General features: G+C 41.5%; 2 protein-coding genes across 2 annotated transcripts in view; both read right to left on the reverse strand.

The window, feature by feature from the left end:
- The window catches only part of LOC146374154 (uncharacterized), a 198,969-nt gene that overhangs the window by 154,776 nt on the left and 32,053 nt on the right, over positions 1 to 12,140 (reverse strand). The gene's annotated exons all lie outside the window — the stretch shown is intronic.
- On the reverse strand, positions 6,690 to 9,011 carry LOC146374166 (uncharacterized). The gene has a single exon (XM_084950156.1). It carries the CDS (start codon positions 9,009 to 9,011, stop codon positions 6,690 to 6,692), a length of 2,322 nt encoding a protein of 773 aa, XP_084806282.1.

Genomic DNA, 12,140 nt, shown 5'->3' on the forward strand with positions numbered 1-12,140 from the left:
ATATTCTGACAAAATGACATTTTGATTAGAAAACTTTTACCTCAAAGTATTCAAAACAAACACTTCCTGTTTCTGGTTTTAAACCCTGGTGTGCCTAATACTGTATGAAATCAAGAATCACATCCAGTAAATATTTTTAGCTACTGTCTGATTCCTTGGAAACAAGAACATTTCACTGCATGTCAGGCAGAAAGTTGCATGTTTTTAATGATTGGTAGGCGAGACACTGTTTTCCTACTAATAGGCTCATACAACATAAAACACTCTTACTTCCAATGCAGTTATTTGCACTTCAGATCACCTCCTGGAATATTACTAGCATGCGGTTTTGGCAGATTTACTTACACTCTCCAACAATCAGTTCTTGGTTGGGCAACACAGCCTATCTGTTCATGTGCTGATTTTCCCACGATTACAACAGGAGCTACAGTTAAACCTCACATATGGACTCTTCACAGATATCCAATATATTTAGTTCAGCTGATTAATCTAACAACTTGTTTGCATTTTGACTTGTTCCATTTACTCAAATAGGCCAAGAGGTCATCACAGAAAGTTAATACTGTTCATCTGGAAGCAGCGCTTCCAGAGGTGTGGGAGAAACATTTCATCACCAATCAAAGTGACTTCTTCGGTCTCAGCTGACTGCATGTTTCCCCAACCCTATCCGGTCGTTAAGTCTGACATCACTAGCCGTGTCTGGGCCTAAACTCCGCTGCAGGTCCATATAACAAACGATCACTATGGCATTACTGAGAGTTGAAAAACTGTCTAAAGTCTTTCATCTTTAATAAAATGATCAGCGTTCTGCTCTACCAGGTGTAACAATTGAGTTTAACATCCAGGCATCCATGAAAACGGAATTTATGACATTTAACGGAGTTAGAAGTTAGCAGGAAGTTAGCTCGCTAGCTTCTATCTAAATACAATATAGCATGTCCTGACTGCGGGGTTTTGGAAACAAATTAAAACGTACAGCTCTGTTATCACTTCCAACATAAATGAAGACAGAAAACTAAACAGCAGTGACGTTTGTAGGGTTACTGAAGTTTGGCTAGCTGGTATATAATGATGTGCTACGTGACCGCTAGCGACACAGCCATGTTAGCATAATATAAACAAGCTAACTTTTTTTCCACTCGATGAAAGTTAACGTGAGTGTTCTTGGTAGTCAGGAACAAATGTAATCGCATGGCAGGATGCTGTAAAAGGACCAAACTTCAGCCAGGAGAACAACTGAGATAATCCATCCACAATACGAGGTTAGTCATTCATATACTGCTGCATGAGCTGGGCTGTAGTTACATCCTAAGGTTTTAAAAACTGAGCTTAAATAAATGATTAGCGGTAATAAAAGCCGAGGGAGGTCAACAGTGATCACTGACTGTTTTAGGAGCTTTTTGAGATTAAATAGAAGAAAATACAAAACATTAAACATGTTAACAACACAAAAGCCATATTGAACGCAGACTACTTTAGGCCCGGAAGTAGGATTCGTCACGTCATCACTTAACGACCGGATAAACCGTACAGCTGAAACAAAAACTAGCATCATTTCCTAACAATAAGCCATAAACTCAGCTTCATGATCATTAATATGTAAACTGTCTTGACCATTGATTAAAGGCCATGATTACAGTTCAGAGAGTTGGGGAATAGACGCAATCAAAGTATTGTAAGCTTGTGAAAGATGGACCCTTAGGCCAGATTCTTGGTTCCAAAATGGTTTTTCCCTTTGCACATAAATGGCATCTATAGCCTCTTTTCCACGTTACCTACTTGGGTTGGCTCAACTCAAGACAACTCTACTCTAGTCAGTTTCAGTTGTTTTCCATTACAATTGATCCATTACAACCAACTCAGTTCACTGAAGTAGGCGCTAAAAAAGTAAGTGGTACCAGGTACTATCCAGAGATGAGCAGTAATACTCTTTAATTACTAATTGCTTTTTTCAAGTAACGAGTAAAGTAAGGGATTACTATTGCAAAAAAGTAATTAGATTACTATTACTTTCTCGTGAGCTCGCTGCTTTACTGAGTTACTAAACCGTGATTTTGTTTGTGAGAGTGTCTCATGACAATGACATACGAGCATGCGATGTCTGTGGCTGCAACATGTGTGTAGATCAAAAATGTATAATATGGATTAGATTAGATTAGATTAGTTGAAACTTTATTAATCCCTCTGGTGGGTTCCTCCAGGAAATGCGGTTTTCACTGCACCGACAGAAGTTACAGAATGTGAGCAGAAATATACCATATATACACATATATAACTACAGAGACATATATAAATACAGAGAATACAAAAGGGATAAATAGAATAAATAGGAATACAAGGGAATTGCACATTTCAAGTATGTTGCACCGTTGGATATTAACAAAAAGTATTGCACAGTGAAGAGGCACTACAGCTTAGTTGACCCCCCCCCCTCCTTTGTCCTCCTGTTTCCCCTCCCTCTCCCCTCCAGAGGGGAGTTAAACAGTTTGATGGCGTGTGGGACAAAGGCGTTTTTAAGTCTGTTGGTTCTTGTCTTTGGGAGAAGCAACCTGTCACTGAACAGACTCCTCTGGTTGTATATGGCTGTGTGCAGAGGATGCCCAGCATTGTCCATAATGTCCAGAAGTTTCTTTAGTGTCCTTTTCTCTGCCACTGTCACCAGAGTGTCCAGCTTCATGCCGACCACAGAGCCAGCCTTCCTGATCAGTTTTTCCAGCAAGGATGCTTTCTTCTTTGCTGTGCTGCTCCCCCAGCACACCACAGCATAGAACAGTACTCCAGCAACCACCGACTGGTAAAACATCCTCAGGAGCTTCCTGCAGATGTTAAAAGACCTCAGCCTCCTGAGGAAGTACAGTCTGCTTTGGCCTTTTTTATACAGGAGCTGAGTGTTGCATTACCAGTCCAGTTTGTTGTCCACCCACAGCCCAAGGTACTTGTATGTGTTGACCATCTCCAGCTCCTCTCCTCTATCTGAATTGGCAGTGTACCTGCTCTGGACCTCCCGAAGTCCACAACCAGTTCCTTGGTCTTTGAGGTGTTGAGTTGCAGGTGGTTTGTGTGACTCCATGTGACAAAGTTCATCACCAGACTCCTGTATCCCTCTTCCTGATCATCCAAGATACACCCCATGATGGCCGTGTCGTCTGCAAACTTCTGAATTCAATTCAATTCAATTTTATTTATATAGCGCCAAATCACAACAAAAGTCGCCTCAGGGCGCTTTATATTGTACAGTATATCCTATAATAATAGATACAGAGAAAAACCCAACAATCATATGACCCCCTATGAGCAAGCACTTTGGCGACAGTGGGAAGGAAAAACTCCCTTCTAACAGGAAGAAACCTCCGGCAGAACCAGGCTAAGGGAGGGGCGGCCTCCCTGAGAGCTGCTCCATCCAAAGTGGAGGAAACATCTGGAGAAGTCAGACAACCATATAGAGCAGAATGTTGTTGAACACGGAAACTTGTTTAACTGTCATTAATTAAAACCTGTGCATGTGATATTCTTTCTGACGCGAGAAGGGGCGTGAATCCTGACATAATAAAACCATTTTGAATTTATGCTGTGACGGAGATCTGTGTTGACAATATAGAGCTGTGTATCTTCCCACACGTGTTTAATAAAATCATTGTTTTGACGCACTTGGACCAGTGGTCGTTTGTCTCACACCTCAATCACGAATCGGGACAATGGAAAGCTTCAGTTCATCACGAGCTTTATCTCACCATCACTAGTGTGCAGGCAGGAGTGGTGAAATGGAGCACCCAAAGTGCAGACTCCGGAGACAAACGTGAACTCAAACAGCTTTAATGCTGAACTCAAACAGAACAAAACTAAGGCTACGTTCACACTGCAGGCGAAAGCGCATCAAATCGGACATTTTTGACCCTATGCGACCCATATCTGATCATGGTATGACAGTGTGAACAGCACAAATCCGATATTTTCAAATCCGACCTGGGTCACTTTCGTATGTGGTACTGAATCCGATACAAATCTGATGTTTTAGAAAGCGACTGCTGTTTGAATGGTCATGTCGCATTAAATCTGTCTTTTACATCACTGACACAAGACAGATGCAATTATCAGCGCCCGAGAAGACATTGTGAATGCTTCCTGGGCATCCAGTGTAGATGTTAGTGAAACTGTTGGGAAGACAATGTTGGAGAAATGTGAACATTTTATTTGTACTGTATAATCTGCAGATTCTGTCAGAAATCTGCAACTATCCTTTGAAGCACCGCTCCTCTCTAAAACAGCAATAAGAATATTTATTAGGCCATATGTAAATAACACAATAACTTTATAACTTAAAGCAAAATTGGGAAACGTAAATTCCAAAAGTCTTTATATTAAGGCCATCAGTCAAACAACACTGTTTGGTCTGGGTCTAAACAGAGCGCGTTGTGTGTGATGTCTTCTTTTGTGCATGCGGGCCACTTTGAGGATTCACACTAGAGTGTTTGTAGTGTGAACAAGCAGACAAAATCCGATTTGATCAAAAAGTCGGATTGTGATACGCTTCCGCCTGCAGTACGAACGCAGCCTAAGAACACAAATAACTTACACAGGCAGCCAGAACCCACAGCATATATGATGGCAGATCACGACACAGACACAGAGCAACACGGGGCTTAAATACACAGAGGCGCAATCAGGGAATGGGAAACAGGAGGGAAACACAGCTGGGGCAAATCAGGCCTAACGAGACAGGGGAAGCAAAACCAGACACATTAATATAAGACATGGACCTTCAAAGTAAAACAGGAAACACAGAGATGCAGACTTGACACGGGGATACAGCAGACAGGGGAGACAGCAACTACGGATCACAGACAGAAAACCAGAACACAAAAACTCTAACAAAACCCACACAGAGGACCTAAACTAAGAATAATCCTATGACCTATAAGGCAAAGCTAGAATATAATGAAATAAACAAAATCAAAGAACCAAAAACACAAAACACTGGGTCGACGTCCCAGGCATCCTAACACTTGTACCCAGAATGGTGCACGCAGGCGACAGAGGTTAAACACAACTAACACACTGTTAAGGGAAAGGATCAGTTGACAAAGAGCGAGCGAGTGAATTCGACAAAGTCTAAAGCTGACGGCAGCTCGCGGCCCTTGCTGTCGAGGTAGGGCTTCATGTGTTTTGTATTTATTTTTGTAGTGTCTAATCGTTGCTAAGTTGTGTTTGCACATTGGCTGGTTTTGTGTGGCTTTTGACAGTAGTGGTTGATTTTGAGTAAAGTTCAAATAGTTTTGGGTCAAACGTTTGGTTTTGCAAGACAAGTTAAAGGTTATGTGAGTGTAGCTTGAATTTTACACTTTGTGTTTAGTGTTTTGACACAAAGAGATGAGAATTAAGGAAATGCGTTTTAGAAATTCAGGAAAACTGTAATGACAAGTACATTCCTGTCAGGTGAGTTCCTGTGTTCAGACTCTCACTGGACCTGAGTCATCACCTGTTACACCTGTGTGTTGCCTTCCTTGATGACTCTCACGTGTGCTGCGTGGAGGCCTCTGTATCCCATTTCTCACAATAAAGATCTGCCAGGCATTTCAGAAAAGCTTACTGTCATCGGAGCAACTTTTTTGTTCATTTGTCACACACGATTGTTAGAAGATTTGATGGTTTAAATATCTATTTTTTAAAAGTGTTGTTTATTCACAAAATTGGCCCCATAACCATGCATTCGTGTCACAGTGCAATCATGGTTGCAATGCACCAGCGATCATCATTGACAGGTTGCTCAGGTCTTAAAAGAGAATTAACTTGTATTTTTTAATGTATATATTTTTTTGCTCTTATTTATGAAGTACCTGTTATCCAGTACTTTAAGATAAAAAATTACTTTATTTATTAATTTTAGGGTTTGTTTTATTTTTTGGGCTACATTAGACAACATCAAAATAGCCTTGTCAAAAATGACAACAGCGTTGGCATTTTTGTTATTTGTGTTTTGTAATCTTGATAAAAAACCTAGAAAAAACATCTCTTTATCATTGATATATTGCGAGGCGCTGTAGACACCCAAGTTTGTAATAGTGTAGATTTTTCAAAACAATACCATGATTGCATCTACTGAAACTCTCTGTGAAGCTTAAATCTCAGTGACCTTTACTTCAAGGTCAGAGGTCAACTTTTCTGAAAATCAGAGGAGTTTCACATTTATAACACAGGTATGTCTACTAGGAGGCTGAAGGGTAGCACTTTATATTTATAAACAATCAAAAACAACAATTATTACACAATTTATTTCCAATTTGTATGGAATTTATTTCTGTAAACATGGTGTTTTAGGTCTGATTGAAGGACTGATGTGATGGTAAGGAGTCCACTGCTGCGCTTTGAATATTGGTAGGCTTTCTTTTTTTATTTTAAATTTTCACAGGAATTGCTACTTCCCCTTGAGTTTTGGCCACTCCAACAATCAGACGATTCCCTATGAGCAAGCATTTAGCGACAGTGGGAAGGAAAAACTCCCTTTAAAAAGGAAGAAACCTTCGACAGAACCAGGCTCAGGAAGGGACTGCCGCGACTGGTTGGGGTGGGGGGAGTGAAAATTTAAAAAATAAAAAAAAAAAGCCAAAATGGTCATTATTGGAGCAGCTTAATTAATTTTTCCAGTGTAATTTGCTGTTAATATCCTTTTCCAAACCCAGTTTGTGTCTTTATCACTTTTGTCCAGGGTGGAAGATGCCATGCTGGAGACTGATTCTGTATGGTTTTTCATTGTCGATACATGGGAACCTGTTAGAGAGGCCAGGGCTGAAAAAGGGATGGCGGAGAACCTCCGAGGGTGTTATCCGCTGGTTTGCATCCAAGGCCAACATCTGTTTAATAAGGGTCACAAATAAGCTTTGGCCATCTTCTGGTCCTCGTCTAAACATCATTATTTGTTTAAGGTCATCCAGACGTGTCAGTTTTATGTATCTTGTCTCCAAAGATTCATATCCTGTCTCGTATTTAAATTGTTGGTCAGTCTTGAAGGTCCAGCGCTGTTGGTTGTAGTTGTAGTTGTCTTTTGTGAAATAGTCTTCAGTGTACACGCCAGAGTCTAGAACATGATCTGGTGGCTGACCCTGAGTCTCTATGATGAATTTTAAAACATCATAATATTTTTTTCCAGGGTAGAGTGGCACCCCTGTAACAAGCTCCACAGCCACCAGCCCCAGAGACCACATGTCACTTGCTTCGTTATAAGGAAGGCCAAGCATAACCTCAGGTGCACTATAACCAACTGTCCCCACGCGGTCACCAGGCATCACTGCAGACGCAGGACATGCGAGGCCAAAGTCTATAAGTCTGACTTTGACTGGAGACTCATAGCGGTTTACAACCATGATGTTTCCAGGTTTGAGGTCAGCGTGCACTATTCCCAAAGAACCCAGGTGGGACAGAGCATTTGTTAGTTGACCTAAAATTGGCCTGACTTCGCTTATAGGGAGACGCCGGTTATTTGGGTCCCGTATGTAGTCCCATAGGCATTGGTCTAGGAGTTCGAACTTAAGGCAAACCCGCTCTCTGTCAAGGAAAAAGCCGTTCCATTTAACAATGTTGGCGGCATCTGGATCCAGCCTTCGCAGCTGCTCCAGGATGAAAATTTCCTTTTTTGCCTGTTGCAGAATATCAGAGCGGTTCTTGTTTACTTTAATAGCCACAGCTCGGTTGGTCTTGGTATCACGGCATTTGGCTACAATACCAAAGCCCCCTTCTCCGAGGAAAGCCTCTACCTTGTAGTGGTTTCCCAAAATGCTCCCTTCAACTATTTCAAGCTCATCTGAGCTGAAGGATGGGCTGGCTGACGTGTGGATGAATACTTGCTGAGAAAATTCAACCGAGTTTTGGAAACTGCAGTTGATTTTCTCTGATCTCTTGCATTTCAAGTTTGAAGGGTGCTGAAAGACCACCGGGTTTTGTGATCTTTCAGCACTCATGTCAATGCAAGGGGAACTCTTGGGGTTGAAAAAGGGATGCCGGAGAACCTCAGAGGGTGTTATGCGCTGGTGTGCATCCAAGGCCAACATTTGTTTAATTAAGCTGACAAACAAACGTTGGTCATTTTCAGGTCCTCGTCTAAACATCATTACTTGTTTGAGGTCATCGAGACACGTCAGTTTTATGTATCTTGTTTCCAGGGACTCATATCCTGTCTCATACTGAAATTGTTGGTCAGTCTTGAATGTCCAGCGCTGTTGGTTGTCGTTGTCTTCAATGAAATAGTCTTCAGTGTACACGCCAGAGTCTAGAACATGATCTGGTGGCTGACCCTGAGTCTCTATGATGAATTTTAAAACATCATAGTCTTCATTTCCAGGGTAGAGTGGCACCCCTGTACCAAGCTCAACAGCCACCAGCCCCAGAGACCACATGTCAATTGCTTCGTTATAAGGAAGGCCAAGCATAACCTCAGGTGCACTATAACCAGCTGTCCCCACGCGGTCACCAGGCATCACTGCAGACGCAGGACATGCGAGGCCAAAGTCTATAAGTTTGACTTTGATGGGAGACTCATGGCGGTTCACAACCATGATGTTTCCAGGTTTGAGGTCAGCGTGCACTATTCCCACAGAACCCAGGTGGGACAGAGCATTTGTGAGTTGACCTAAAATTGGCCTGACTTCACTTATGGGGAGACCCTGGTTTTTCCGGTCCCGTATGTAGTCCCACAGGCATTGATCTAGGAGTTCGAACTTCAGGCAAACCCGCTCTCCGTTGTGGAAAAAGCCGTTCCATTGAACAATGTTGGCGGCATCTGGATCCAACCTTCGCAGCTGCTCCAGGATGAAAATTTCCAGTTTCGCCTGTTGCAGAATATCAGGGCGGCTCTTGTTCACTTTAATAGCCACAGCTCGGTTGGTCTTGGTATCACGACATTTGGCTACAATACCAAAGCCCCCTTCTCCGAGGAAGGCCTCTACCTTGTAGTGGTTTCCCAAAATGCTCCCTTTAACTATTCCAAGCTCATTTGAGCTGAAGGATGGGTTAGCTGACATGGTGAAATGTGTCAGCTTGGTCAGTGAATTGCTGAGTAACGCGAAATTCTATCAAAACTCTCCAAAAGGGTTTGCTTACTGTCAGGTCAAGGTCCGTTGAGCAGCAAAGTTTAACAGAGCAAAGCTCCTCCTACTTAAGGGTTTTTTCTCTCAGCAAGATGATGACATAACAAAGGATCAAAGGCATTCTATTTTGGATCAAAAGCATTCTATTTTGGATCAAAAGCATTCTATTTTTTCAGTTGAAACACTGAATAAAAACAATGTTTCAACAGGGCAGGCTGTATTTTCTGCTGCAACATCTCCTCGTTCCAACGATGTAAACAAAAACATTCATTGTGCTTTCTACAATGACTAGTAATCTTTTTGTCCTACTGTTCATTTACAGTACAGGAAAGGTTTTGTTTGGTTATGATTGTTTTGCAAGAAATACTTCGATCACAGTGGGGTAGTCTTGATTAAAATGTTATATGAGAACTGTGGCGCCATGTGTGACCAGATATTGGCATGTAGTCGTCGCCAGACTGTCATCAAACGTGAAGTTTGGGACAGACTGGACAAAATACACTTTTAGAGATGAAAATCTTATGTCCAGTGGTAAATGATCAAAATTCCACCACAAACATGGCTTTGACCAAGATGTCCCTTTCTGAAGTAACCCCAACAATTTCCTGAAGTAACCAAATGGAATTTAACCAGTGACCTCTCACTTTGCAGGCGAATGTGTAAACCAGCGATGCCTGGAAAACACTAAAACTGTGCCAAAATGTCATTTTACATTCAAAATGACGGACTTCCAGACTTCCTGTTTGGATTTGGTTCACTGAATCTCTGTGTAATAAATGTCATACACGTATTTCAAGCTGTAAATAAGCTGTTAGAAGTTTATTAAAGTTTCTTAAGTGGTGCTGTAGATCCATTTCCGCAGTGCCAGTGACTTAAAAAAAAAAAAACTGTTACATTTTACAGTGCATTTTGACCTGATGTGAAGAATGCAAAAAATTTCATTCGTTTAGAAGCATGTTTGATATATGTTGTTGTTGTTGAATGGGGCCTTTCCCCTGTGAGATTCCAGCTCCCAGCTAAAATGTGGATTTTGTGCCATCTGGCGGTCAGGATTTATAAGGTCAGTGCTTTATCATACCTTAAACTGTGCAGGGTAAAGGCCTCAGTTGCTGGGAAAAGCACAGGTGTATTACAGTTTTTCTGAACTGTTAAAACACTAAACCCCATTGTAAAAACTAAACTGTCAACTATGAAAACTCTTTCATCAAATCAATCCCACAGTTGCCAAAATCTTAAACACTATTCATCTGGTTAGGACACCATTTGCAAATCTCAGTCTCCCATTTACCAAAACTCTAAACACAAAACACACTTAGCAGTGTGGTGCACTTGTTGTCGTGTGAAGGCTGTGTGCAGGCAGGAGTGGTGAAATAGAGGACCCAAAGTGCAGACTCCGGAGACAAACGTGAACTCAAACAGCTTTAATGCTGAACTCAAACAGAACAAAACTAAGAATCCAAATAACTTACACTGGCAGACAGAACACACAGCATATATGATGGTAGATCACAACACAGAGACAGAGAAGCTTCAGTTCATCACAAGGCTTCATCTCACCATCACTAGGGACACCACAGTTCCCTGTGGGGCTCCTGTGCTGCTGACCACAGTGTCAGACGTGATGTCCTTCAGCCTGACGTACTGTGGTCTGTCGGTGAGGTAGTTTGAGATCCAAGCGACCAGGCAGGGGTCCACCTGCCCTGTGCAGGTGGAGTGCAGGAGAGAGTGCGACCATGCAGCGTTTAAAGCTTGGAAGTACTGACATTACTTTGAGCTTGATTCTGTAAAAAGTGACAAAGACATTAGTGTCCGCTGTACACTCTGCGTGGGAAGAAAACCTCTTTCTACAGTGAAAAATTAAACTTCAAATCTCAGCAAACACCTAGCTCGCTGCCACAGGTATGTGAAATTCACAGAGAAACCCCCAGATCCCCCCACTGACATGACCACTGTGACACCGAGTAAACCTCCACTTGCCCCACTCCTGCTAAACAGGTAAAAATAGACTTAAGGACGACAGGACTTATTGCTGCTAAATCTTTGATTTGATTTATTTTTTGCTGTGTTTTACTTGCAGCTATTTGACAAAGTGAGTGTAAACACAAAAACATAATTTTATTTTATATGCTGGAATATGCAGAAAAAAGGGTTAAAAGTTAAACAAATTTCTTCAAGTCAAAGACTGTTGCAAATAATTTGAATTTTTGCTTGATGCAATGTGCATAAAGTTAAAAGATTAAAACTAATAGAACAAGTTTTAAAAAGAAACTTTTTCCATTTGATTCAGTTTTATATGCAGAAAAAAAAGAATTGAAAGGTCTATTGCTTTATTACGTATTCAGGTTGTGTATCATGTTTTTAAATAGTAACTAAGTAATAAAGTCACCAATTACTTTTGAAAATAAGTAATGAGTGAAGTAACAGGATTACTTTCTTGGAGAAGCAATCAGTAATTAGTAATGTTGCGAAATCAGTTTCACCCCGGTTCGTTTTATTCCTCGAAGCTTCCAGAGACGGCACCGGACTCAGTAGTCATTTCACAAAACCTTTATTCATCTTTATTCATCTTCATTTAAGCATACATCTTCTAGAAGGGAAGACTTGCCAGGCCGGTGTCCCTCTGCAAAATCTTCACTCCTTTGTTAGTTACAGTCAGCTTTATAGAAGTGACCCCATCATAAAACCCCCACGGTGTGCTGCAAACTCTGTGTCTGTGTCTATGTGCACAAGCACATGAGTGCCTGTGTGTGCACGTACCCGTATGCCTATGTGAGTGCACGTGAGTGAATGTATGTGCGTACCTGTATGTATGTGTGAGTGCACGTGAGTGAGTGTGCGTGTGGATGTGTGAATGTAACAGTTTAAGCACTGTGTGTGTGTGTGTCTCTGCGTACGTGACTTCCTGGGGGTCATAAAAGTAACCTCACCCAAGCTACACCAAATTCCTTTAGACCACATACAAAACAGAGTTAACATATTACAAATATTGAGACCACCACTCTGCATCCACTGGGTCGTTGGCCTAAATATGGAAGACATAAACTATATAGCTTGGAAGGTCAT

Source organism: Perissodus microlepis, chromosome 14, assembly GCF_051167445.1.
Source record: "Perissodus microlepis isolate ML-2025 ecotype Zambia chromosome 14, ASM5116744v1, whole genome shotgun sequence".
Taxonomy (NCBI): domain Eukaryota; kingdom Metazoa; phylum Chordata; class Actinopteri; order Cichliformes; family Cichlidae; genus Perissodus; species Perissodus microlepis.